The sequence below is a fragment of the Larus michahellis genome, chromosome 17 (genome assembly GCF_964199755.1).
Source record: "Larus michahellis chromosome 17, bLarMic1.1, whole genome shotgun sequence".
In the NCBI taxonomy this organism is placed as follows: Eukaryota; Metazoa; Chordata; class Aves; order Charadriiformes; family Laridae; genus Larus; species Larus michahellis.
Window position 1 is genome coordinate 8,031,251 of NC_133912.1, and position 27,518 is coordinate 8,058,768.

Below are 27,518 nucleotides of genomic sequence, written 5' to 3' on the forward strand. Positions count from 1 at the left end.
CCCTTCTATCACCAAGGTCCTATTTGATTTTTTTTCCTGTAACTCGAGGCGGCCGCAGCCTTGAAGAGCGGAGTAACGTTTGACACATACTCATTTTTGCTCTCACTTATCTGAGCACTTCTGGAGATGTAAAAAAAAAAAAAAAAAAAAAATCCTGTGGAATTACTGAATTCCCTTTACCGTGGAGAGCTGTTGCCCTGGTTAGATGCTCGTACCTCCTGTCCACCCTGCTTGAGCGAGGGTGTGCGGCTCTTGCAGAGCGACATAAGAGGGCAGCTGGCTACTTTGTGCGATGGTTGGCAGCATAAGCTGCTACTTAGGGAGGGAAAACTGTTTTAATGCCGCTACTAAGCACAGGGTTACTTCAGTACCTGAAAACAGTGTAAGCTTCTGCTCTTGCCACTTGTTTTGAAGGCTGGAGTTTTAAGGTTTTAAATAGAGGTACCTATGTTCGTTACTGCTGGAGGGACCTCATATCAGTGTTCATTACAGTACTGAACTCATGCAATGCATCTATTATTCCTTTATTACCAGGTATTTTCTTGGTAAAGCACACCTGTACAAAGTAACAGAGGGCGGGAGAGCTTAGACGATGCAATTACAACATTTTAATACGCATCCTTCTGCGGTGTTGCCTTGGTGCAAATGGGCAAATGTTAGGCGGGCTGATCTGGACGCAGCTGGACTAATAAAACGGGGGATCCGAAACGGTGCTGCAGCTTCAGAGGGATGGCAAGAGCCGGATGGATCGAGCCTGTCTGCCAAGACGCTGGGAGCAGCGTTAGCCTGGGAGGGACCCGCAGAAGTGCTGGTGCCTCGCCAAGAGCCTGCTCCTGCCACCGTGCTCGAGGCGCTGCCGCAGCTCCCTGCAAACCTCTTGCTGCTGGAGAAGCTGGGGTCTGGCCGCGGCAGGTCCGTGCTGGGGGGAGCTGCAAACCACGCTGTCTGTTGGGAGCACGGGCGCTTCGGTGGCGGCAGGGCCCCTGTCCCTGCTTTAAGCGCCAGCCGTCAGAGAGCCCGGTCCTGGCACTGGAGCCGTGTCCCCTGTGGCGGTGGGGATGAAAGGCTCTCCTGCTGCTGGAGCAGGGCTGGGGTGAGGAGAGGAGCGTGAATTGCGCTTCGGAGGGAGGCAGGAGGGTAGGAAGGGCTCTAAGGGAGCACTAAGATGGGACAGTGAAGCGTGAATGCTTTTCGCCTGTAGCTCAGGTGCCTGGGAAGGAGCAGGCAGCGCCCGGGGTTTGTAAATCCAGAGCAGCGCTGTCTGCGTCGCTTATGAAAGAGGCCGGGACCTGCTTCGTGGCGTCTTCACTTCCAGCGTGACGCCCGGGCTGCTGCTCCGCCAAGGCAGCGTGGGATGTGGAGGGGCAGAGACCGGGACGTCGCCTTCGAAGCCCATCCCAGTTCGGCACGTCTGCTGGCCGGGGAGCGGGGGTGCCCCTTTGTCCCCGTGTCCTCGGTCGGTGGCTCTGCTGCGTCGGAGCGGCTCTGGCAGCAGCGCGAGCGGGAAATGCTGCGGGATCCTCTGGGATGAAGAGGGGGATGGAGATAAAGCGAGTGACAGCGGGAAGCGGATCTCTCTATTAGTGTCTCTGGAAGGGCAGCAGCCCCGGTCTTGGCACCGAGCGGCAACTTCGATTAGCTTTAACCCCCCAAAAAATGAATATTAAAATCTTAATTTAATTTAAAACACTGTCATTCACAGTCATGGCAAGCACCGAGCAGAGTAATTATTATGCAAATTAGGCAGATAGAAAAATGATTAATAATTGCGCAAATTAAAAATTATTGTAAACATCCTGTGACTAGTGATAAGTCCGGGAGGAGTGCGTGCGCAGGAGGCAGCGTTGCTCAGCCGGCTCCTGCATCCTGATTTTCTCATTAGTGGGATTTAATTAGCAAACGATGCGAAGGAGCTGGGCGGTGGCTGGGGGCAGGTCGAGGGCCGGTGCCTGCTTTCCGAGGACGGGGGAGAGAGATGCCAGCCGGGCGCTGCGGCTTCAAGTTGGAGTCCAGCGCCCGGCTTCGGACGCCGTTAGCGGGCGGAGAAGCTGCTGTGGGAGCTGGTTCCACGCTTTTTGGAGGGAGCGTGGTGCCGGGGCTGCCACGCGCTCCCTCCCGCCGTCCCCCTGTCCCTCCCGGTGCCCAGCGCAGGCAGGACCAGGCTTCACCCCTGACCACCCCCCAGACGGGCACTGGCTAATGAGTGGCGGAGCTTGCTCCCTCGAACAGTTAATGAGCTTATTTGTCTGGCGTTTTGCTGCTAATTGCACAACATTATTTTCCCCCCCCCGTTCGACTGTTTTACTTTTATACTTTTGACAGTGAGCACGATAATAATAATAATAGGCTTACACTGGCTAATAGGCTTACGTGGTGCATTATTCATGTCAAGGACAAGCAATTAAGCTTGGCCTCACACATAATAATTAGATTTTTGTTGATGAGCTCGTCGGTAATGTGTTTAGTTAAGATTAAGAACTTAATTCCCGGTGTGTGACACCGCCTGCCCCTGGGACCCCTGCCCGGGGGTGGGGGGCCGTGCCTGTGGCTGGGGGCTGGCTGGAGGGGCCACCAGCAGCTGAGGACGGCGAAGGGCTACCGGATTTGGCCAGCACTCACCCACCCCGGCTCTGTCCTGGGGAGGGTGAACGCGGCTTCTGCTTGCTACCCAGCTCTTGGTTGTTTTGGGGTGGGGTTTTTAATAGCTCCAGCAAAGCGGCTTCTGGCAAGCGATGGGTTATTGTACCCGCTTCCCGCTGAGATCTCCTATTATTTTTTAATTAAAAAGAGCCCGGGATTTTTCATTTTAATTTTTCTCTAACCGGCAGCGGCTCCGAGTCGCGGATGCTCGGCGGAGCCCGGTGGCTGTGTAACCTGTCCCGGGCTTGGAGCGGGGGGCGCCGGGGGGGTCCCGGGAGAAGCGTTTCACCCGGCGGCTCCGTCCCGCAGCCGGCAGCGGGACCGGGAACCAAAATCCCCGGCACTGGCAGGTTAGTGATTGTGTATGCATACGTGCGCTTTCCCTAATTATGGAATAATTAGGGACACGCAGAGATAAAAATTACTAATAATATTTACTCTAGACTCTATTTTTTTAAATAACCTCTCTCTCTCTCTCTCGCTCGTTCGCCGAGTCTTGGTGGAAATAACTTTGCAGCTCCCAGTTAATGAATATTTGTAAATGCAAGAACATTCGGCGCCGGAATATCCAGAGGGCATCCTCTCTCTGCCTGGTAATTTTTTTTCCACGAGATATTTAATATTTATGGTTGCACAGCCTCGCGAATAAAGAGCCACCCGCAAACCCCCAGGAGCTCAGGGGCTGGGGATATTTATGGCGCTTCCTCTTCTCCTTTTCAATTACAAAGACACCTCACATAATTAAGTGCTAATAACCTTGTTAATCTAAAATTGATACTCTTTCTCCTGGCCATCTCTTAATAGAATTAAAAACAGATTAATAATCAAGGGTGGGAGACACCGCACGCAATGAGGGGCGCGGGGCCGTGCTCCCCGGGGAGGCCGCCGGGGACGGGGCTGGGGCGGGGGCTCCGGCGGGGAGACGCCTTTCCCCTCTGCTCTTTACGCAGCTTAAATTTTTAAGACAAACAGCCGTGTTAACGCCATCTCCTAATGAAACTGTTTTATGTTAATTAATTATGTATCGAGGCTCATTTTCATGCGCGGCCCAGCTCCGCTTCCCCTCCGCCGAGCCTTTGATCTGTCAAAGGCTAAACGGGAGATAAATAATCAAATTAAAAAGCAGCCTGGATGGAAATAAACACATTTTACATGCGTTATCTGGCGATTAGGGCAAGGCGCCGGGTAATCAGGCCCCTGGTTTGGGCGTGGGAAGTTTGCCGTGCCTCAGTTTCCCTGCGCAGCACCAAGTCCCTCTGCCACCCCTGGGTCAGGGCCGTGTCCCCCTGCACGGAGAAGGGTCTGGGGGCAGCCCGGCGCCCCTGCCTCCGGGAGGAGGAGGCTGCGGAGGACTTCATCTGCACAATACCGATGAAAAATGACAAGTTTGCAGCACTTCTTTCTTCCAGGTGCTGAACCTCCCCCGGCAGTTCCGGGCCACAACCGCTCCGTGCCCAGGGCAGTTGGGATGTCGGCGCCGGACACGGTTTCGGGATGATTTAGCGCAATCTCCAGCAATTTGTTACACCTAAGCGGAGGCAGATGTGCATCCATATTCATTTTGGAGCAACTTCAGAAGTTATAACTTCATCGGCCGAGCCAGCCCGCCGCGCAGCCCGCCAGCCTGGGCTCCCGTTCAAGCCGAGAAGGTGGGGACGGGGACGAGGACTTGTCCTTCGGCGTCCACCCGGTCCCCTCGGCGGCCGGGCAGAGGCTTTGTGGCCGGGGATCGCCGGCTGGAGAAACGAGGACCTTCCAGCATCGCCTGCGGGGAGCCCGAGCCGCTCCGGCTCCGGCCAGGGTCCGCCTTACCCCCTCCCCGCTGCCCGCGAGCTTCGGGACTCGCTGGGCTGCCAGGCTGTAATCCCAGGGTGCTGCGGAGCCCACGGCCGCATCCCGGGGGCTGAGGGGAGGGATGGCGGCAGCGGTGGCCGACGGCAGCGTGTGGCAGGACCCTCTGCCTGCGTGCCCCTGGGGCCAGGTGGGTACAACGGTGTAAATCAGGTGTTGCTCCAACGGTAAACACCCTACAAGAGAATTTACAGGTTATAACGTGGAATGCTTTATAGCCGTAATAAAACTGTAGTGTTCCAGCCCGCATGTAATTACTGGCTAATAGATTTCTTCTTCAAGGGCTTAATGCAGAGAGGGGCCGCGGTGGGCACCCGGGGCTTTGCCCACCCGCTGCCTACGCGGTGCCAGCGCTTTGGGCGGTGGGCGCAGGGGCTCCCACCCCGCTGCGGTCCCCGAGGGACCCTGTTCTGCTGGGGGCAGGGTCTGGGGGCTGCTGAGAGCCCCGCGGAGGGGTGCTGGCAGAAGGGACCCCTGCTGTAGGGGGGGATTGGAGGCGCTGGGCTGCTGCTCACGCCGCGAGCTCCTCAGCATGACAAGCGCGGAGCACTGGCCCCGGGCTGTGCTCCTCGCGTGCTTGCTGAGGCGCCGGGGAGCGTCATGCCCACAGGTTGTGCAGGGAGCGGATTAGGAGGGAGTTTATGATGTTGCGTCGGCTCCCCTTGGGGGCGTTTTGATGGCGACGTTGTTGTTTTCTCTCCAGGTCCGCTTGGCTGCCCCGCAGCAGAGCCGGCCACTGCAGTGCCGGGACATTGGCCGAAGCCAGCCCCGCTCAGGTGCCGTGAGGTCCCCAGCCCTGGCAGCGGACATGGGGACACCGCATCCCTCCGTCAGCCGGTGCTGCTGCAGGTGAGCATCCGCGACCTTCTCCAGTGGGGCAGCGAGGAGCAGGGAGCCAGCCGGCAGCGTGGAAGCAGCATTGTGTGGCTCCAGCCGGGGCTCCCGCAGCGCCCCGACTCCTGCCCCTCGCCGGGATGTCGGTGTTTGCCTGGGCTGATGCGCCAGGGTGCCTTTGCAAAGCCAGCCCCGGTGGTGGTGGCCAGCGGGACCGGCCAGGGCTCCCGGCGAGGCCACGGCCCCCGCTGAAGCCAGCCAACCCCGGGCAGCCCAACTTTCTCTGCCACCATCCCGCCAAGCTGCTGTCTCGCCCCGCTGCCGGCAGGCAAAGCCGAGCACGGAGCAATCAAAGGGAGCGCACGGAGAGCGTCGTCCCCTCCAGTCTTGCCCCAGGCCCTGCCTTTGGGCTTCTGAAGGCTTTGCTCCAGCAGTGGCAGTTCTCATTAATCCGCACATCAAAGCCGGAGCTGCCAAACATCCTGGAGAGAGCGTGCCAGCTGCGAGGCGGCGGCGCAGGCTCTGCGGGGAGACTGGGAGCTGGGCTGCTCGGGGCAGAGCATCTGCCGGCATCGACAGCGCGGTCCCCTGGGGTGGGAGGGATGGGTGGGTGGATGGATGGATGGATGGATGGATGGATGGATGGGGGCTCCAGCCCCTCGGCTCCTGCAGACGAAGCCCCCAGGGAGGCAGCCAGCGGAGCTGCGGAGGGAAGGTGCGAGATGAGAAGGCTCCTGGGCAAGGGAACGCGCTGTTGCAGCAAGACCTCCACTGCGCCGCATATGTGCAAGCAAGAAAAACAGACTTTTGCAAGAAAACACAGAATGAGAAGGGGGTCCGGCACGCTGGAGAGCTTTGCTGGCCCCACCGCCGTCCCCTCCGCTGGGCTGGCACTGCGAGACGGGGTTTCCCCGCGCCGCTCCAGCGCGGCTCAGCATCCCTCCAGCGAGCTAATCAGGTCAATGCAGTTGTAACAGGGCGCAGGGAATCTTTATGTTTTTTGTCAGGCTCATTCTTCTCCCCGCTCTCTCTGTAGGGGGCTGAATTATTTAATGCTGAATATCAAACAGAGATGTTTTCCCTTCGCCAGGCTGCTGACTGTGCACTTTAGGGCCGGAAAGATTGGCAGCCGGGGGGGGGAAACCCATCGTATCGAGCAAATTACCCGCCCGCAGCCGGATTTCTGGAACAACTCCGATCCCAGGCGTCCCAACAAAGAGGGCGGACGGGCCGAAGGGGCGAGCCGCCGGCGGCTGCCTGCGTTGTGCCGCTGCGGGAGCGCTTCCCGCGGCGCCCATGGCGGTGGCCCGTAATTGGGTGACGGGGAACATATGTTGGCAGGGTGCAGGTCGCGTGCGGCGATTATCGCGCGGCAGGTGAATCAACACAAAGGGCTGCTTTGTGTATCGGGGTTTATCTTTTCCATTAATGGCTTTCTAAATTGGTGGCAGTGGAGCAAAAAAACCCAATTTGAACTCGGAGCATGCATGATTACTATTGTAATAACCTTGGCTAATAAGAATATGATGTGGTGTTAGGCTGGGAAAGAAAACACATTTCTCATTAGCTTTTTGATTAATTACTCCACATAATTTCCTAGGGGGACATGCTTGGGACTGATTGCCTTTGCTTTTGACGCGGGGAAGTGGTTTACCTTAACTTAATAATTTTCTTGGTGACATTTTAATGGCGGTCCTCAATTAATCTCCAGCCGGCTGGAGGCGGTGCTGCTTCGCCGGGGCGGAGGGCAGGCCCCCGCGCTCCCCCCGCTCTTCTGGGGGCTTCAGCACACCCCCTTTGCCCACCCTTTGCCCGGGGCAAAGGCAGCCGCCGTTGCCGGGGCGTGCGGTGCTCCATCGGCAGCGGATCCGGCAGGGCTGGAGCATCTCTGTGTCGCCCGGTGCTGGAGACACCGGTCCTCCCCTGCCCTTCCCCGGCGCGGCTCGGCCACCAAGTGTTTTAAATACCTGGGAGTGCGGCAGCCGCTTCCTCGCCTGGCGAGCGCTGCCAGGGATCCAGCTGTTAGAAGGCATATGTTTACATGGCTTGGAAGCGACCAATTTCCTTCCTTGTGTTCTAATATAAATATTTTACAGGAGCTAAAATATTCAGAGATCGTTTGATGTTGCCACATGGAGCGGTATCAAACGAGGGTGGGAAGGAGGGGGGAAAAACGAGACGGGAGCAAGCGGAGATTCATTTGTTTCCCGTGCTGAAAATTGAATTATGCTGCGCATTTCTGCATCATAAAATTACCCAGAACATTGATCTCTGCTTATTGTAGCAGGAGCAGGTGCTTGGCTCGCGCCACCGCAGCACCACGCGGGGCCACGTCCCGCCTGGCTGCGGGTGGTGGTGCCACGCGTGGGAATGGTCCTGGGCCCCGTCCCCATCCTGGTCCTGGGTCTTCGTCCTGGTCCTGGTGGCACATCCCGCGCCTGGGATGCGCATCCCGCATCCCAGGTGCATCCGTTTGCTGATGGAGGCTCCACCTGAGCGGCACAAACAGCTCTCCAGCCCAGCCCGCGCTTTCAGGCCAGCATTAAAACCTTGGCGCGTCCACCCAAATTTCCCCGAAATAAAATGTCAGCGTAGTCCCGCACCTCGCCTCGCTAACGCCACGCTTTGGGGGCTCCTGTCTGAGCGCTGCCTGCCTGTCTGCTGCTGCGAGCTGTTTGCCACCGGCCTTCTCTGCCGTGGTGCTGCCTGGGACCTTCATCCCACTCTCGCCCCTGCCTGCTCCCGGGGAAAATGCAAACAGGGGCTTCCTAGGGCGATGGCTGCAGCCCGAGTGAGGCGTTTTCCCAGGAAAAGGGCAAAGATGTGGAGAAGGCCCTGCAAGTGGAAGAGTCAGCCTGGGGCGATGGCTGCCTGTGCCAGGGCTGCAGGAGGGAGGGATGGGAACAGGGATGCAGCCCCGGAGAGCGGAGGGGAAGCCTCTGCGCGCCCGTAGCCCCTCTCGACGGCTCCGTGCCAGCAGGATTTGCTCCGACAGCCGGCCTGGGAGGCGTGAACCCACTCGCGCCGCCCGGCAGTGCAGGAGGCTGGCGTGATCGGCCGAGCGTGCAGCGAGGAGAGACAGGATTACCACCCAAATCCTGCTCCTGCTCGCGCTCCGCGGCCGCCTCCTCCCATGCCAGCGCGACCCTGTGAGCGGCCGTCAACCCAGGGGACGAGGAGGAGCCCCAGAAGGGGCTGCCGAAGGAGAGGGGGTGGGAAAAGGTCCCTGCAGAAGCAGCGCGGTGGGGAGGGCACGGCCGGGCAGCAGCCCTTGGCAGGCCGGGCGCTGGAGGATAAGCGCCGGCAATATTTATGTTTCCATCCAAACGCATGGATCAAAGCCGACACTTTAATCTATTCAACAACATCTCAAGGATTAAAAAGTTGCAGGCAAATCACAGGCCTAAATTGGTAATATATTTTTGCTTGTCAGTTGACAAATCACTCCACAAACCCCTCCTGCGGCTCCCTGCGGTCCCTGGGTTTGCCGGATCGGGATGTGCCAGCTTTCAGCCCCGCAGTGACCCGGGGGCTGGCTGTGGCACACCGCGGTGGTCGCGGAGCGGCAGTAGCCATGCACGCCGGCTCGCTGACACCGTGGGGCAACCGGGGACCCTCCGTTGGCAAAGAGGGACTGAGGCAGGGGACACTGTGGGGACGGGACAGCCCTTCTCCCCCCGCCGGGGACGCAGCCTCCACTTTCCCCCTGCGCCCGCTCGGTGCCACTCCGCCTGGCAATGACTTTTATTTACCGTCGCGTTTATCTTTCAAACAAAGTAATTGCTAATTAATTGGCGAGGAGCTTTATTTCTAATCCCCCGGCTCACGGGAGGGAAATCTGGCCGTCTTCGTGGGCGCACGCTTGGTGGCTGCACCGTCTGGCTGCCGGGGAGCGGCGAGGAGGCGCCCGCTGTGGGGAGCAGGGAATTGCCGATGGATGGAGCCTGCGTTTGCCGGAGCAGCAGCCCATCGAGCAGATGCTGGGGGGGGTGCAGCGTGGTTTGCAGCAGAGAGCGGCTTTTGGGGTGCGGGAGGCCGGGGTGGGCATCGGCGGGAGGTGACGGTGGCTCGGCAGGAGCTCTCTGGCCGGAGGGAACGCCGCTCTGCTCTGCCGTCGCGCATCAGCTGGATTTAGGGCTTGGTACGGTAAAGCCGCTGTTATCTCAGGCGGCCTCTTTGGATAAACACGGCGGCTTGCTGCTAAAGCCTCTGCCCGCTCGGCAGCCCTGCCGCTGCGAAGTGCCGCTCTGCCGGCCGGCTTCCCCCCACTTTATCCTTCCCGGGGCTCCGCTCATGGACGGCCACGGGCTCAGGGAGAAGGAGCCGGCCAGGGGTCCCTGCCGGGCTCGGGACTCAGTGCCAAGGGCTCTTTCCACGTTGGCTTCTTTTTATGGTGATTCCTTCTCTCTTCTCTTCTTCTGTCTCTCTTCTGGCCAGTGCCAGGCGAGTTGATGAATTATCCCAATATATATTCTGTCTGGAAAGAAAACACATATCATATATATCTTTGACAAGTTATTATTCTTCCTTATCAGAATATGTGTGCATCCAGCCACGCCATAACTCACCCTCTGCGTCGCTCGTGGAACCAGACAGGAGGAGCACGGCGGTGGCTTCTTACCGCTCCGACGTCCCAGCTGGGGCGATCCCCCCCGGCCGGGGTGGGATGGGGCTGGGGGGCCGGGCATCGGCGGGGCAGGGGGGGCTGCGTGCCTCCACTGCCTGCCAGCCGGGGAGGGGGGCCCTGGGAGGAGGCGAGAGCACCACGTCGAGCTAATTTGGCGCCTGCCTCACCTCCAGCTGATTGCTGCAAATTAAATTTCACGCCGATGAGCTGGAGGAGTGGGCGTGCGGCGCGGCGCGGGGGGAAGAGGGCCGGGTGGCGGAGGCAAGCTGCAGCTGGCGGTCGCCAGCCCAGCCTCCCCGCCCCGGCTGGGTGGGCACGTACGCTGCCTGGCCATGGCTGCGCGCCCCCCGCGCCCCCCGAGCCGGGCTCCGAGCCTGCGCTGCCCCTCAGCTCCCCTGCAGCGGGGCATGGGTGCCGTTGGGCACCCCGCGCCCCCGTCCTGCCCCGTGCCGGGGGGGACGCGCTGCGGGGTGGGATGAAAACGGGCGCACAGATGAGCCAGCAAACGCTCCTCTGTTTTTTCCTCCCCGTAATGACAGCCCCGGACTCTGAAATGAAGCCCAGCGGGGGAGCGGCTCTGCCTGGGCTTCAGGAGGGAGGAGAGACGTGCGCTGCGGCCCGCCGCCGGCCCCGGGGACGGTGGGGGCACGGGGTGGGCTCCCCCCGAGGCGGGAGGCGCGGGGGTCCCCGCCATCCCCTGGGTGTGCACGCAGGGGCTGCGCACGCCTGGGTGCAGGGCCGCCGGCAGCGGGAGCGCTCCCCATCTCCGCCGAAGCGCCTTTAATGTTTAAGTTATTAAGATAATAGCTGTTCCATCTCCGCCGGTTTGAAACGCGATCTAATAGGAATCTTATAACAAAAGTTGCTAAGCAGCTAGGACATGATTTACTAATAGAGTCTGAATGTGCTGTAACTGAGATGGAAATTAATTTAGTGATTAGGAGATTAATATAAGGAGAAGAGCACATCGTTGCCTTTAAAGGCCAGGAGGAACTGTAGGGATGAGGAACGCCGGCGCTGGTGCGACATGGAAGGTGTTGAAGGTGTTTCATCTCGACGCCCCTTCCCGGCTTCGGGGCGAGGCTGCAGGAGAGGCACCGCTGCCTAATTTCCTATTAAATCGCCTATCCTTCCCAACGCATTTGTTAGCATTGCTTTGTGTTTTCGCAGACACCTGAGCCCGGTGTTTGGAGAGAAACATCCCGATCCGCCCCCTCCCTGCCTCCAACCTGCCTGAATCCGGGCCAGAGGCAGCGCTGGGACCGCACGCTGGGAGGGAAGCGCGCAGGGCACGCAGCCTGCCCCGCTTTATTTTTGTTGATTCTTTTTAGCAGCAGCTGCGCATCCATATTTATTGAGAAGAAGCACCGACGGTAATCCCAGGAAAGCGGAACATCTTGTAATTATCCGGGCAGCTCGGCTGGCGCGGGCTGACCGGGAGCGCTGCTCTGATTTCCCCGCGCCGGGTCACCGGGGAGGGCGAACAGGAGAGATGGGATGTTAAACATGCTCTGAACATCGCAGGGAGAAAAGGAGCTGACGGACAGTCGTCTCTCCTGCCGAAAGGAGCCAGGTTGGAGCCGAGAGCCTCCTGCTCGGCGGCTCCGTGGCCGGGACGGAGTGAGAGCTGCATCCCGCGGTGCCCGGGCGAGCGGTCCCACCTCTGCCCGCTCCCCTTCAGTGGGGCTGGCGGGGCAGCAGAGCAGGGGACGGGGAGCGATGCGCACCACAAAGCCCCCCTGGGCGGGGAAGGGGAGCAGAGGGCCTCGTGCTGCCTGGATGCATGGCAGGAGCAGGCAGGAGCAGGCAGCAGCAGGCAGCAGCGCTCGCCACTGCCGTGGAAACCAGTGTGGGGGTGCCGGGCAGGAGCGTGGTCCCTCCGCCGAGCCGAGGGAACGATACCCCGCGCCCTGCCGTGAGACCTGCCGCTGGCGTGGCCTCCTTCCCCGCAACGGGGGGGACACAAAGAGCTGGGGTGGCGGACAGGGAGCCAAAGAGAGTGATATTAAAGCCCCAGACCCGGCAGCGCTCGGAGCAGCGAGGAGGAGAGATGCAAACAGCTCCTTCCCAGCTGGTGATGGTGCTTGCAGGGACCGGTGTGTCCCGGTGCGGGGGGTCCCAGGCACCGGCGAGCGTGTGGGCACGGTGTGAGGGCACCAGCCAGGCCGGGGAACGGGACCCAAGACACCGCCTGAGCCCGCGGCTCCTCTCCGCCTTCAGCCGGGGAGGGAGGTGGCGTTTCCAGACGGCAAAACGTGATCTCCTGAAGCCGCCGATGAGGTTCCTGACAGAGGGCAGGAGTGCGAGATGAAGAGGAGCACGTGCGTGCCTTTCTTCTCCCTTCTGTTTTGTTTTTTCGCTCCCCTGGCTATCGCCGGCGCAGCCTTGCAAGAAGAAAAGCTTGTGGGCATCTGTGCTTCGCTTCTGCCTTCCCCGGGGGGGCCATCACTATGCAGGGCCCGTTACCTGGGCAAAGGCCCTCGGCTGCCTCTGCGCCATCCAGGTCACGGCTGCGGAGGACGGTCCTGCGGCGGAGCCGGCGGCAGCTCGGGCAGGACGCGCTGCCCTGGAGAGGAGGAGAATGAGGATGGGGGTGGGTTCCTCTTTGCCTTGATGCCGGTGGCATTACGGGGTGCAGCCGGGCGCCAGGAGCCGCTCCCAAATCCAGGGTGCAATTTTCCTGCTGGTGCTGGAGCCGGAGCCACCGTACATCCCAGCTCCCCGCCACGCCTGCTCCTGGCGCCGGGATGAAGGCAAATATTTGGAGAATGGCAGAGCCCAAACGGAGTCAGCAGCCTTTCGGAGGCTGGGATTAATTTGAAGGAATTTACTGGTGGAGTTTGTGGCAGATAAAACAGTTTGCTTATTTCACACTTGTATGGCCACCTGCTACGAACTGTTTGTTCAGTTTCAAATTCTTTAATTAAAATCAACATAAAACAGATTGAAAACATCCCAAGAAGGGGATGCTTGATTTGCTGGAGGATATTGCAGAAGAGGAGCCAAAGCGCTTGAAAAGCCGCCTTACCCTTGGGAAGCGCGGGCGGGCGGGCGCTCGGCGCTGCAGGTCGGCGTGTGCCCTGGCCACCAGCCCGGCGCCGAGGGCTGGGTGCCCCGGGGCACCTCGGCTGAAACCCTCCATCGCCGAGACGGTGTTTCTCTGTGCCGTGGGCTCTTCCGTTGGGTGCCCTTCCCGGCGCAGCCATCCCGGCACGGCCGCCGAGCCCGGCGCTGCCCGACGCAGCGTCTCAGCCCTTCACGGAGCTGATTAGAGGCCTCCTCCAACAAACACCAAAGCTTCAATTAACAGGGGCTGCTCGCAACCCTCTTGCAGAACCCAGATAAGAATAGAAATTTCCCTTGGAAAATGGATTTGTGTTTAGCTGCGTGTGCCGGGCAGTAAATGACCTGCTCTGTACGATGGCGGAGAGGGGCCGGGGACAATTAGGGTGCTCGTTGGGAACCGGTTATCAGAAGGAAACAGGCGCGCCGCTATTTAGCTGTCTAATATCCCAGTGGGAGGGGAAGCGGAATTAAAGAGCCCTCTCTTTTCAGAGCCGTTTCAACCTGAAGGAGGATTCTTCCTTTGTGCGGTGGCCTCATCGTTTGAAGGGGCTTCTTCCTCTCGCCCCGTCCCTTATTGGCCTGTGGCCACCTGCCACCGAGAAGGGTGGAGAGGGGAAGGAGGGCTGGGGGTGTGAGGAGGGGGTTGGAGAGCTGAGGAGGGCTGGGGGGTGAGGGGGGCTGGGGGGCGAGGAAGGCAGTCCGGGTCCCCACGCCGACACAGAGCCCCGCCGCCGGGCAGCAGCATCCCTGCCGAGGGATGCAAGGATGCTCGGAGAAAGCCAAGCAGCGTCTTCGTGGCAGCGCCGGCATCTCCCACTCGGGTGTGGGCGAAACAATAACAGCCGCGCGGTGCAGAAAGTTAATATGTAGCCAGACGAGCGTTTTAATAACTGGAAAGGTTAAAAAAAAAAACCAAAAAACCCCCTCTCAGGCTGCGCGCGGGCTCCTGCCAGCTCGCGCTCCTGCGAGCCTGGGAGACCCAGAGTACCATGACTGTATTGATTCAATTATTCTCTACAATGTAATACTCTGCATTTGTGTGATAGCAACAAACAGAGTTGAAAGACATACAAAAATAAATGATCTGAAAGTTAATATGGCTGAATGAGCAGCTCTGAATAAGAGGAGAGCGCGCTTTGGTTTTGCATTGTAAAATCAATAGCGCGCAGAACAATGTCCTAACTTCCTCCAGGGACCCGGAGAGGACCCGCCTGAATCGATCACTATGCAAATTAATTGAATTCATGAAACCCACATCGCTGGGTAATTGATGCTTCTTATAATTACCTCCGAGTTATGAGCTTTTAGGGGATTTCATTGATTCCTGCTCGGGGAGAGGGCGAGGGCAGGTTCCTGGAAGCACCGGCTCGGGGCGGGAGGCGACGGCTGCGGCACCGGGGGCTCCTTGGAGACCCCTTGGGGACCCTGGGGTGTGACGGCCGCTGCCAGCCGCCGATGGCATTTCCCGAGCCTCGCGACAGGCGGGGAAGGGGGCCGGGAGCTCGGCGCTGCCCAGCCCAGGTGTCCCAGCGCAGCAGCCCCTGGGGAAAGCACCGTCCCCCATCCCTGGGGACAGGGGGGGACGCGGGGTGGCGGTGGCAGGTGCCGGCGCCGTGGGGGCAGGGGGCAGCGCTGGCCGTGCCAGGCGGCCGGTGCTGCGCCCCCCTGACAAATCGTGTAAGCGAACAGGTTTCATCAAAAGGGATAATAGGCTTACATAGCACATTATTTAAGAAAAAGGGACAGGCAATTGAGCTCTGCAGACTAATTAGATTAAGTTGATGAGCTCATCAGTAACGTGTGTAATTAAGATCAAGAGCTAATTGCGGGCTGTTTGATGCCCTACATTAACCGAGCTGTCCCTTGCAGAGCGCGGCGTGGTGGGGCTGGTGGGGCAGCGGCTCCCTGCACCCCCGCTCCCTCCGGAGCCGTGGAGGGGACACGGCTGTCCCCAGACCTGCTCCCGGATGCCAGGCGGGAGGTGACACCGCACCTGGAGCTGGTTCCCAGCCCTGCCACGGGCCCACGCCATGGGTAGGTTTTTCTCCCCGCTCTGCCTCTGGTCGCTGCTTGCGGAGGTAGGAATAGTGCTGCTCTGCTGCGCGGCCTCACCCGGCCCAGGCCAGCGGCGCCCCACTTCGCGCCCAAGGGGCTCCAGATCTCACTGGCTTTATTTTTTTTAAGCGTTGTTTTTAAATATCTCTACCCCAGGTGAGTTCAGAGGAACACGGACCACTCCCAGACGCGATGGATGTATCTCACCAGGTATCTGCTGCTTTCAGAGCCCGGGTGCCCCGGGACAGGCTCCCGCTCCCTCACTGCATTTGGGGCCAGGCAGGGCAGAATCTGGAGTTTTGCGCAAAGGGGTTTGTGCAAAACAGAAAGAGCAGGGATGGGGTAGGTGGAAAGCAAGAAAAGAAGTCAGGCCAGGTTCTGAGGGAACGGCAGACGTGGCTTGCTCTGGAGGAATGGCGTGCGACGGTGGTTGGGATTTAGCAAAACGGGTATAGCGCTTAACAAAACAGACAATTCTGGCTGTGTCGTGGTGGCTGGAGTGCCGGTGCAGCCTCTTTACAGCTTTTGTCCTTGATCTCTCGTATTTCATATCCGATCTTTTTTCTCCTCTCCTGCGTCAACGTCGCTTCTCCGCTTCGCTCCCTTTATTCTTCCACGTCACTTCTTTCTTCTTCCGCTATCTCATCTGCCTAACCCTCCCGCTCCCTCTCCACCCAACGGCTGCTCTGCAGCGCCGCGTCCTGCTCCTCCAGACCCTCAGGGGCTGCATTCCCTCTGCCAGGCTCTCCCTTGTCGAGGGGGGCCTTTGGGAAGGGGGTCAGAGCACCCCCCGGAGCCCTCTGTGGTGCCACCCATCCCGGGTGCTCCGGGCGCTGCGCTCCCTCCACTTCGGGCTCCTTGTCTCCGTCTCCAAGGTTACACAAACTGCTTCCCTCTCCTCTCCCTCTCCTCTCCTCTCCTGAGATTTCCCGGCTCCGTAGGCGCTGTTTGGGTTTTGTTCTTCGCTGCCTTTCCCAGTTCTCCCCAGTTCTCCCGTGCCTTCCTGGGGACGGGCTGGCGGCCGCATCCTGCCTTTGGAGAGCATCCCTTGCACCTGGCTAAAGGCAAGGCAGGGCTTTGCAGCGGCCTCCCCCCCGATGACCCCCCCGTAACTCCCGGCTGAGCAGCCACGACCACCCTGGGGCACCCCAGCAGGGGTGGGGGCTCCTGGGGAGACCCCGGGCTGCTGCCCCCGAGGCGGCGTGGGTTCCCGCGGGGAGCGGGGCTCTGCCGAAGGGCCGCCTTCAGGGAAGCAAAGTGAGGAGCTGCTCATTCTGGTGAGGAACGAGGGGCCGCGGGAGAGCACGCGTGAAGATGCCGTGTTTTTCGGTGGATGGCAATCCCCCGGGGCTGGGCCGGTGGCTGGGAGGGCAGGGAGCCGCGCAGCCCCCCCACAGGACGCTTCCCTGGGCTAGGAAGGGGCTCGGGGACCCGCCAGACCTCCCCGCTGCATTCCCCGTCACGGCGAGGATTTAGGGGCATTACCTGCAAATAACGACAGGGAGATTTAACACTCTAATCCGTTCCGTGGGGCCTTTCAGACGTTACAGCCTGAAAAGTGATGGGCGGTGGCAGGAAAGAAGCAAAACAAACCCGAAAACCCTGCCCAGATGTATGAGAAGCCTGAAATAACTTTGGCTTCTCTCTCTGCAATAACTGGAGGGGAACATGAGCAGATGTTTATAGGTCACACTCCCTGTATTATTGTTTTTTCCCCTTTCTTTTTGATGAAGAGTTTATTTTTCTCCGGTTTATTTTGCTAATTGAGAGCTGCGCTGCGATTTCCCCTTTCCGCGCCTGCTGAGAGACCGGCGGCTTCCTGCGGGGACCAGCACCGGCCACGCAGACCCTGGCTGGGGCCGGGGGGCCGGTAGCCCCCCGCCCCCGCAACCTCCCACGCCGGAGGGGTCCCGCGGGGGATGCCGCACCCGGGGATGCCGCACCCGGGGATGCCGCCGGGGCGGGGGCAGCGGCGAGGGGCAGGAGAAAGGCGGGAGCCGCGGAGCCCAGGCTGCGGGAGCTGGCGGCGGAGGGACGGGGAGCCCCGGCGGGGACCCCCGGCAGAGCGGGGGCTGCCGCGGGCGGGCGAGCCCCGGGCCGTCCCCGCGGCGGCGCGGACGGGAGATGGCAGTGCTGCACCGGCGCAGGGCCCCGCGTCCCCCGCCGGTGGCCGGCTGGCGAGTCGCCGCAGTTACTAATTGGCTCTAACGAGAGGCCCGGCCCCGCCGGCGCATGGCGGGGGAGGGGTCCCTGCCCGGGGCGGGGCGGTGGAGCGGGGTGGCCTTTAAGGTCCCCCGCGACCCGCACCCTCCGTGGGTCTGCGGTGCCCCGCGCCCAGCCGCCGGCCCCTGGGCAGCCCCGGGGGGCTCCGGCCCCCCTCTCCCTGCGGGGAGGGCGCTGGAAGGGGCCGCGGGAGCAGCGGGCGGGCTCGGCTGCGGGGCTCGCCGCCGCGTCGGTCCCCTGGGAGCTGCGGGAGCCCGAGGCGTCCCCGCAAAGTCCTTTTGTCCCTTTACAAATGAAGGCGTTCGACCCGGCCACCAGCAGGACGTGGCAGGTCACCGCGGTGCCGAGCGCGGTCCGAGGGTCTCTGGGGATCGCGGCGTCCAGCCCAAACCCCCCCAGCCGGGAAAAGTCGGGTCCCGGCTCCGTGCCCCCGGTGCCGCTGGCACAGGAGAAGGGCAGAAGGTCCTCGGGGGGCCCGGTCACCAAGGAAAGGGCTTCGAAGAGGAGAGGTTTCTCTCTCAAGGCTTTTCTCTTTTTTTTAAAAAAGGCCTTTTGAAGGGGGGAGTTTGGAGTAGAGGAGAGTTTAGACAGATCTGATTCCCCTATCTCAGACAAACACGCTCGCCTTTCCCTGACTGCAAATCAACAGGACATGTTCCAGGGAAAGATCATCTCGAAAGAAATGGATTTTCCCCCTACTGCTTTGCCATTTTTGCTTGTATTTCTGAAAGCCGGAGTGACGGGTTGTGAACTTTAAGGAGCGATTTCTATTCTTCTCTCTCGTCTGACATGTGGGCAGAGGGACGGCGAGCTTCAATAACAAGACAGGACTGAAACACCTTGGAGGAGGATGCCGGGGCCGAGGCAGCATCCTTCTGCCTCCCGAAGCATCTTCTCCTCCGAGGCTGCGGCAGGAAACTTTGCTGGGGGCAAGAGGCGGTTTGGGGGGGCTGCTGGCCCCCCTCGCCATCACCGGGCGCTGGGCTTGGAGGTTCTGCGCGGGGAGGCAGCGCAGCTGCGGAGCAGGTCTCGTCTGCTAATTGCAGAGAGCAATAAACAGAAAGCAATCCCAGTAATATAACGGCGGCGTTTAATTAATACCAAATGACTCTGGAGCTCGTATGGATTTCTACATTAGATCCACATTAACGTGAGATAGTCTGATCACGAGTAACATTAAGGCAACAAATGCTGGAGGATTAGCGCGGGCGGGTGGCTGTGCGTCCCGCACCAGCCCATCCCGTCGCCGGGGACGGGGATGTCCCTATCGGCGTGTTGGGATGGCACCCTCCGTGTCCTGCCCCAGCCCGGGTGATGCCCGGGTGGGGTTTTGGCTCTTTTCCCTGTCGGCCGTCCCAGCGCGGATCATGGGCATGGGGTTTTTCCAGCAGGTCCTGCCGGGTTGGGCTGGCCACGATTCCAAGCAGAAAGCCGGAGCAATGGAGAGGAAGTTTCCGAGCCCTACCCAAAATCAGCGTCCTCCACGCAAGCAAAGCGCCGCCTCCCCCAGCCCCGCAGTCTTTTGAGTTTTGTATTAAACACTCATTATACCTTTGGTGTGACAAATGATTGAAAAGTGTAATTTGAAAGCTAAGCTCCCCATCACACTCTTCCCTATTGTTTATTTGCCAGCTCCAAACGGGTTGGCTGCCAAGGAAAGTAATCAGAAGGTAATAGCCTGATATCGGATGAATCCCCAGAGCTGCCAGCAAGCTGGAAAACTACAATCTCGGTGCTGCCTGCAGTATTCATGCGCTGAAAATAATTGTGTAAAACAGCGTAGCTGGGATCAAACTTGGGCTGACATTTTGCCTTGTAAGGCTCGCGTTCGGCGCGGTCTGATGTGGTTATTAGTAACTTGCTCGGGGGCAAGACAGCCAAAAGTGTCTCAGGGCAGGATGTTGCGATTCATTTGCCCATGTAGATGAGGCAGCATCTTCCCAAAGCAAAGTGCGGATCTTTATCGCCATCCCCTCCCTCCCCGCGTCGCCTCTCACTTCCCCCTCTCGCTGCGATCCTTGCGAAGCACTGATTTTATTGAGTGTGGCAAGTGGCAGTTCATTAAAAAGTGGGAGCAGATGGGGAAGGGATTGTAGAAGAAGATTAATGATGCGCACCGACAACTAAATCGGCCCAGGTTTTGGAGTAAACACAATCACGCCGGCTTCCTGGGAGCGGGTAATCCTCCTCTGTCAGCTCCGGTCTCGTTAGCCGGCCGCGCGGGGCCGGGGACAGCTAACGAGAAGGGATGCCGTGGCTGCCGCCTTCGCGGCGCAGCCCGACGCAGGCGGGATGAGGCTGCTCTTGGCAGGGGAGCGCGGCTCCGGGGACGATGCTGGTGGGCGCTGGCAGCGGGTACCATCCTCGGCGGTGGCGGGGCTGATGCCAGGTGCCTGGGGGACAGCCGTGCGAACCGAGTGGTGACCTCGTGGGCACCTGCTCCATCTCCTCGCCGGGGCAGGGTTTCTCCATCCCTTGCTGCCAGCTCTGCTCCCAGCAGCGAGCGGAGCTTTGCACAGTACCGCTGGCGGCGCTGGGCTCGGGAAGCCAGCCGGCAATGGTGATGGAGCCAGGGCGAGACGGAGCCCGGCTGCCCCGCCGTGGGCTCCCGGGCACTGCCCGGCTCCCGTGGGATGCACAGCGGTCCCGTCCGCTCCTTCTTTGGGAAAACAGAGATGTCAGGCCTGCCATGGAGGCGCCGGGCTGCTCATTAGGCACGCTAAATTTCTGTCAGCGACCGCTTTTCCCCGCCATGACAAAGTTCACCTTTCCCTACCTGCTTTGCTTGTCCCGGCCCCGCGTCTCCTTTCATTTTTCTGACAGCGCTGACCTATCCGCCGGGCTCTGCCGCGCGCTAACAGAAGGGCCGTGCAGCGGCGAGCATCTCTGCCGCTGGATTTAAATACAGGGTACATTTGTCTTTCAGCAGGACGGCTGGTTCCTGCCAGCCTCCCCTCGGGAGGACAAGCCTTTCATTATTGACGTGACTGTAATTTTGCTGCAATTTGTGGGAAAGCGCCCGACACCTTGTTGAAGCGCCGGCGGGGAGGGGAGCGGGACGGGGCTCGTTTGCGCGGCGGCGGGGGAGCTCCCCCCGCACCCGTGGCCCGGGGGACGCCACCCCTGAAGGGGCTGCAGGGCCGGGGGGGACGATGGGGACCCTGCGGATCCATCCGGGCTGGCGTCCCCGCTGACGGGATGCCGTGGCTCAGCCGAGGCTGTCACCGCTGCTGTCCCCTCCTCGCCCACCGCCGCGGCCACCCGCCACGGGGGGATGCTACCGGGGAGGGCGGCTGCCCAGCCGAGCCACCACCAAGGGCATAAATAATTTAATAAAGGAATGTTTGGAATTATATCGCCCTAAATAATATAATAAACCCTAATTTACTGACATTTATCTCCCGGAGTTTTTCCTGAAAGCAGTAATCTTGCATCTTCTACAGTGATGGATTAGCAGGAAGGAAACTCCGCTGGGGAATAAAAACCCACATCGTGTAGTTTTTGACATGTTATTATTCAGTTTTATCTCGGGTTGCTCATTCCTGGGCCATTACTCATGTTCACAGGGATTTTTCTCCCCCCTTATTTATTTATTTCTTTTCGTGACCAGAAGCGAAGATGCTAACAAATCATGCCGCCTGTCCCTCCTGCCTTGGGCGGGGTGGGGGGCACAGGGACCGATGTGGCATCTCTGCGGGGGTCTCCCGCTGGCACTCAAGCACCGGGGCACGCTGCAGAGAGCGGGGAGGAGGACGCTGTGCTGGGTACCGCTCTCCCCGGCGGCCGCGGCCGAACCCCGCTCCTCCTTAATTAACCCGTGAGTTTCTAACAGAGCCGATCGATGGAGCAGATTACACCGGTGAGGTCTTGTTGGTTTCAAGGTGCTTAATGAAATAAAATGAAATTAAGTCAATGAAATGAAATAAAATAATAAAATAAAATAAAATAAAATAAAATAAAATAAAATAAAATAAAATAAAATAAAATAAAATAAAATAAAAGGGGTGCTGCTGCCCGTGGTGAGTGGGGTTTTTTTGGCGATGCTTCGGGCAGCAGCGGGCACGCCGGTGGCGCGGGCATCGCTCCTCTCCTTTGCTGCGCAGGGCGGCTGCGGTCATTAACGCTGAGGACATGGGAATCCGCCGTTGGTAGCTTTAATTATTGCTAAAACTCCGTCTTTATTGCTTATTAGCAGTTATGCATGGCGGTACCCAGGATGCAGTGCCCCGTTGTTTTCCCCTCGGAGGGAAGGATTTTTGGCTGCCTCGCTTAAAGCCACGAGGAGGTTATTAAATAACTGCAAATTACGGGAGTGACGCCCGGGATGGTGGCTCTCGTATTTATCACCGCTGCTTTCTTTACTCCCGAGCTTGCAACCGCGTGCGGGAACCCAGGCGGCAGGCAGGGCCCGGCAGAGCTGCCACGACGGGGGCTCGGACCAGCCCTTCCCAGCGGCTTCTCCCGGCGAAACCAGTCCCCAGCGGCGGTGGCCAGCGGACCTCGGCTGCCCCTCGCCCCCGCGAGTGCTCCCGCCCCGTCCAGCCAAGCCCAGAGAGGCAGAAAGCGCTCCCTCTGCGTACCAAACACAGAGCAGCTTTGTGTTTGTTTATGTTTACTATAAAGCACGCCTGTTGCATGTATATATTTATATACACACACGCGCCGCGCAGGGGGTGGGCTGGGAAGCGCGCAGCTCTCGGCGGGGAGGGGCTGGCAGAGCACGAAACCCTGGAGAGCATCCAAAAATCCCCGAGTGCCAGTGAAAACCAGCCCCCGGCTGCCGGGGGGAGGCGGGAGGCCTTTCCTTCCTGCCCCCGCCAGCTCTGCAGGCGCCGACCCGGGGCGGGGGTCTCTGCAGCTCCTCCTGCCCCCCCGCCAAAGGCATCCTTTGCGTCAGCTTAGCGGAAAAAACGAAGCGCCCCATAACGCTCTGCCTCATGGCGGGGGGACGCTGCCGAGCCCGGCGCCTTGCGCAGCCTGGGTCCGGCCAGGCAGCCCGCTGCCTGTTTGCCCATCGCTCTCCAAATTTGCTTAGCTGGAGCTGGAATCGGCGGTCGGCAAACAGCTTTCTGTTTGTCCTCGGCGCTAATGAAGAGGCGGCGCAGGCTGCCCGTTAATAATTCCGCAGCCGGCGGTGTTTGCAGAGGGCCTGTGTACAGCATGTCGTTCGTGCGCAGGGGGCAGCGATTCCCCGAGGACCGCGGGCTCTTGGCTCACGTTGGATTGTTTTCTTCCAGTGGGAACTCCGCTGTGCCAGGCGGGCGAGGACGGCACCCCCCACGCGCACTACGGCGTCTGGCCCCGGCGATGGGACGCTCTTGCGGCTTCACCCCAGCACCAGGAAGGGCTTCTCCTGCACCGCCGCCTCCTGCCCTGCTGCCGCCAGGAATCTCCATCCAGGATGGTTTTCCCGATGCCAGCGCTGCCCCCCGAGCCGGCAGCACCCCCTGGCCACCTGCCCTCGCGGGGAGCGCAAGGAAATTATGTTTATTTGCAAATAGGGATGCTGTGGAGCCAAATGAGGGAGATTATTAGGGGCTCCTGGAATTGTCAGCGCGGGCTGTTGAATTAGAGCGCAGCCGTAACGCTCGTCATCGCCCCGGTGCTGGGCGCTGACGTGGGGCTCCGTGCCCCCGGGCTTCCCCGCCACAAGGAGCGCGGCGCAGCCGGCTCTCTCCCCAGCTCCCTCATCAAATACCTGCTCGAGACGCTCAAGGTTAGCGCGGTGGGGGTCAGCCGCGCGCAAACGTTGATTACAGAGTCGGCAGGAGCTGCTAAGATTTCTAATTAAGATTAAAGAATGCACACGGCTTATAAATGCTTCTTAGGAATGTATAATTTGATTAGCTTGTTTTCTCGCATCCCTTTCGCCCCCGAGTTGGCTCAGGCGGCCCCTTGCCGGGGGGTCCCGGCTGCAGCCGCCCCTCGCCCCATGCCAGCCCTGGGGGCGCGGAGCGGGGGCTCCCACGCCGCTGCCGCAGCATCCCGGGCAGGAGCGGCCCTGCCAAGCCTCCCCATGAAGGTTTTTCACGGCGGGCAGGGTCCCACGGCCAGGTGCCATGCCCCTTCGGAGCCGGTGGCAGCCCACGAGCCCCTGGCCTGGCGCTCGGGGGGAGCTTGGACTCGATTCCCGCACCAGGGGGGCCAGCAGTGTCCCCTGCCCGCCACTGGTCCTGGTCCCAGCCCGTCGGCGGGCTCAGGGCAAGCCCGGAGCTGGGGAAGAGCTTTCCACTCGACGTACCTGAGCGGGGGGACAGCTGTGCATCAATATTTATTCCAAACTCCCAGGAAACCTGGATGAAGCGTAATTATCTCAGCTCAATCAACCCGGATTAGCATAACATCGAGTCACCCATCAGACGGGGGGTTTGGTTTCTGGGATCAAAGCCGCATGCTGTAGCCACCGATTAAGCAGGTGCAGGCTGGGGGCGGGGGGCAGGAGAAGAAAGCCGCGGCCCCGGCTGCTTCCCTGTTCCCGTTGTTGCCAAGTTCACTTTTTCCTCCCAAACTTCCCTGGGGCATCGCGGGAAGCGGCTCCCCCAACCCATCGAGCTGCACGGGATCGCTCCCCGCGCAGCGTCTAACCCCCCAGCTCCACTCCCCTTAATTAAGAACTAAATATAGATGTTAATTAAGGCACTGATGAATTTAATTTAGAGTGGCATTACTGCCTTAACTTCCAGAGCTCAACGCCTTGTTTGTATAATGTATAATATAAGCTAAATGAGTGCTTACTTGTTACCACCATAAATAATTCCCTCGCAAATCCCTTCAGATGCGTCTCAGACACTAATCCATCTCCTCCTCCAGAATATTCATGGGCACCGAGCCTCTCGCTTCCTACCTCACAGAGTTTAACGCCAAGCGGCTTGTGAACGTCCCCCTCCCCGAAGCCAGCGGCGGGTTGGGAAGGGCGAGGCGGCGCGGGCCGGGAGGGCCCGTAGTCGGGTTCGAGGCCGAGGCCGTGGTCTCAGCCCCGGTGTCCCCCGCGAGGAGCCGGGCTGAGGATGCCGTGCAGCTCCGGGATGCTGCCGGGGCACCGTCCGCCCGCCGCAGCCTGGCCTGGCTGGGAGCCGGGGCTTGGGAGCAGCTGCGGCGACGGATCTCCTCCTTCCCAGTGGAGGAGCAAGAAGCCGATGAAGAGAGCGAAGCGGGGAACACGGGGCTGGCGTGCTCCAACCCGCCTCTCTCCCCGGGGCCGGTGCGGGGTAAGCTGCCCGCGGAGCCCTTTGCCCACCCGTTTCCCACGTCCCTGCTGGGTCCCCCGGCGGCAGCCCAGTCCCGCTGCTGCCCTGCGGCTCCTGCCCCTCCCGGCTGCCACAGCTCCATCCATCACCCCGAGCAGGCCACCCTTTCTGTAAAAAAAGCCGTTTTGTGCGGAGCTAACGGAGCCAGGCCTCGTCGTGCCCGGCATTGCCCAGCAGGACGGGGGAGCGGGGCCGGGGGTGCGGGTGGTCCGGGGGGTGTGGGAGCCGGAGCGGGGAGGGTGCGTCCCCACCGCAGGGAGACCTGGATTGGAGCCGGCGGGAGCTCGGCTGCCAGATACGGCGGGAGGGCGGATAGTCGGGAATCGGCTCCTGCCTTTGATTAAATAACATCCAGCAATCAATTTTCTCGGCAGAGCAAGAGCAGGAGAGCGGTGTTGGGAAGAGAAATAAGAAAGCCTGCATTCGCTCTGCTCTCAGCCACCAGCCACCGTTGCATCTTGCTTGCTCAAGGGATTGCTGGTGAAGCTCCGCCACTTTTATTCCTCAAACATACAGCAAAATAATCCATGGATTTTCTGATATAGCCTAAGCCGCGTGAACCTTTTCATGGGAAGCAATGGCGAGCGCATAGAGCCGGCATGAAGGTCTAAAAAGAAAGGCGGACAGGAAAAGCCACGGGAAAAATTCCCAGCAATGAGGGACAGAACGGGCAGGTCGGTGCCTTCCTGAAGGCAGCGCCTTGTGCTCAACCGCCGCTGCCGAGAGCTGCGGGGCCGCAGCACCCTGCCACGCCACCTCTCGCGCCCTGGCTGCAGCCCAAACTCCCCACGCAGGAGTTCAAACTCGGCGCCTCCATCCTTTTCCCGGGGGCGGTGAGCGGGACAGGCGGGCTGAGCACGTCCTCACAGGTAACGCAAGGAAACGCCGCTGCGTGTCCCCGGGTGCAGCCTGGGGTGGTGCAGGCGGGACCGCTTACGAGCCATCCTCTCCTGGAGGCTCCCCGCTCCAAGCAGGCTCTGTCGGAGCCGGCAGAGGGATACCGCTGCTTTCCCAGCTCCCGTGCCCACCGTTTTCCCACGCCTCTAACGCCAGGGGTCACAAGGCTTCACAACGGATTTAGCCACCGCTCCGCCTTTTATTAGTATAAGTGCCTCAAAAACATATCAGAGATTCCGCTAATTTACTCATTACTACAAGGAAATTAGCCATTTGAGATCCTGCCTGACAAAATGAGCCTGGTGACAGGCGCTTTGTTGCCGTGTTGATGAGACGGCCACGCTGCCGGCACTGAGCCCCGTGAAATGCGAGCGCAGTCCCTTGGGTGGCCAGACGAGGTGACGCTGGGGCGCGTGACGTGGGCTCGCCGTTGCGGGGCTCTGCATGGGCACCCCGAATGTGCCGGCCACTTCCCCTGGCAGATAAAAGGCAGCCGGGCAGAGCTGGAGGCAGGAGAAAAGCCGGAGCCATGCCACCGCCCTGCTAATCGCAGCCATGCCATCACCCTGCCGATCACCGCGCCTGCACCCGCCGGCCTCTCAGCCTTGCCCTCTTCACCCTGGCAAGGATGCGACCAGCGGCGCCAGCGATAAAAGCCGTTTAACCCCACGCTCGGGGCACAGGGACGTCCTTCCCTGGCAGGGTGAGGACGGGTTGCTGGCCAGCCCTCGGCAGCCCCCGCGCGATGCTCCGTCTGCTCCGTTTGCCTGCTCCCCACTGTCCCGGTACAAATCGCTTGCTCAGATAACGGATGACGTGTTTGTCCCAAGGGATACAAGCCTGGATATTAGGATGTCAAAACCGGCTGCGTTTGCAATACGTTACTGTCAGATGGAAAATAAAAAGGGAGTCGCAGTTATTTCATTTGGCGGCAGTGCAGGGGAGCGCGAGCGGGGGGATGCTGCGGCCGCTCGCGGGGCAGCGGCGGGGCTGGGGCCCGCACCCCGCTCCCCGGGCAGGGGAGGGCGCGGGGCGGGGGTGTCGCTGCCGGGAGGGGTGCCGCATCGCCCCGCTGCTTCTCCTCTCCCCATGGGACCCGGGGGACGTGGCCTGGGCTGCGGGCGGGCGGCGCGGGGGCACATGGCAGCTCATTCATCTGTGCCAGGAAAATTCGTGCTTTAAAAAATTTGCACTTTCAAAAATTTGTCGGGAAGAGAAAAAAAGGCTTTTTGAAGACAAACATCCTAGCTCCTTAGGGAAGGCCCTGAGTTTGCAGAATACCAATTAAAATTACAAAAGTGCTTTTAAAAAAAAAAAATCTATAAAGCCAGGTTCTGAGATCAGGAGAGGGGGCCGGGGGGGGATGACACATCGTGTCCTTTGGCAATAACAAGTCGAGGGGAGGGAGGAGAACCGAAGCCATACAGCACCGGTACCACAGCAGTGCCTGCTGGAAGTCAAAGGCAGGTTATTTACTGCCATTTCTCAGCCCTGTGGCTTGCGAGAGACAAGCGCGTTGCTCCCGGACCGTGCCCCACTCCCACAAATCGGTGCTTGGGGCAGGAAGGGAAAAAAGCAACTTGCCATCCCAGCCCAGCACGGGGGCTACCGAATAAAACGCGGTCCACCCTGGCTGAGAGCCCGATGGCCGGAGCCCCGCGGCCCCTGCGGAGAGGGCTCCCGTCGGAGGAACGAGGAGAAGGCTCCAAGCCAGGCAGGATTCCTCCCTCCCTGCGGACGGAGATGGAGGCAGCCCCCGCGAGCGGCGCTGACCCGGCGTGGGGAACGCAGCAGCGGGGGCCGGGGGGCAGCGGCACCGTGTGCCCCCCGAGGAGCCGCCTCTGCCTCTGTGCCGGGCGCCCGGCTCTGGGGAAGCCGTCCTCGTGTGGCTGCAGGGCCCTGCGGTGCAAAAAGCCGCTCGCGCACGCGCCGGTGGGAGTTACTCCCCGCACAGCACTGCCGCGGCGGGAGAGGGGGTCTGGGGGCCAGGGAGGCTGATGGAGCTTAGGGTCTGTAATCAATACATCGACTCCTGTCCACGAAGCTGTCCTGGCTGGTAGGACCCGCATGAGGAGGGG

General features: G+C 60.4%; 1 protein-coding gene and 1 long non-coding RNA gene across 7 annotated transcripts; both read left to right on the plus strand.

Moving 5' to 3' along the window:
• Window positions 1-124: 124 nt before the first annotated feature.
• Window positions 125-24,030, plus strand: LOC141732302 (uncharacterized). Of its 6 annotated transcripts, XM_074561083.1 has the most exons (7): window positions 125-2,228; window positions 2,829-3,233; window positions 4,050-4,621; window positions 5,195-5,340; window positions 14,888-15,052; window positions 15,230-15,283; window positions 18,685-20,872. In XM_074561083.1, the coding sequence occupies exons 3-6, from the start codon at window positions 4,556-4,558 to the stop codon at window positions 15,231-15,233; spliced, it is 381 nt and encodes a 126-aa protein (XP_074417184.1). In that variant the 5' UTR covers window positions 125-2,228; window positions 2,829-3,233; window positions 4,050-4,555; the 3' UTR covers window positions 15,234-15,283; window positions 18,685-20,872. The 6 variants fall into 6 exon arrangements, with proteins under 6 accessions (XP_074417184.1, XP_074417183.1, XP_074417180.1 ...); XM_074561082.1 differs by lacking the exons at window positions 14,888-15,052; window positions 15,230-15,283; window positions 18,685-20,872 and adding an exon at window positions 22,534-24,030 and having other exon boundaries at window positions 2,829-2,990; window positions 3,158-3,233; window positions 4,034-4,621; XM_074561079.1 differs by lacking the exons at window positions 14,888-15,052; window positions 15,230-15,283; window positions 18,685-20,872 and adding an exon at window positions 22,534-24,030 and having other exon boundaries at window positions 125-912; window positions 2,829-2,990; window positions 3,158-3,233.
• On the plus strand, window positions 5,945-7,012 carry LOC141732308 (uncharacterized). The gene is made up of 2 exons (XR_012584062.1): window positions 5,945-6,283; window positions 6,416-7,012. It is a non-coding gene; the product is annotated as an uncharacterized LOC141732308 (long non-coding RNA).
• Window positions 24,031-27,518: the final 3,488 nt, after the last annotated feature.

Coding starts and splice junctions, on each gene's coding strand:
- LOC141732302 (XM_074561078.1), top strand. CDS start 4,183: ATGTGCATCCATATTCATTTTGGAGCAACTTCAGAAGTTATAACTTCA. Junction 4,622..5,194: donor CTGCGTGCCCCTGGGGCCAG/GTGGGTACAACG, acceptor TTTTCTCTCCAG/GTCCGCTTGGCTGCCCCGCA.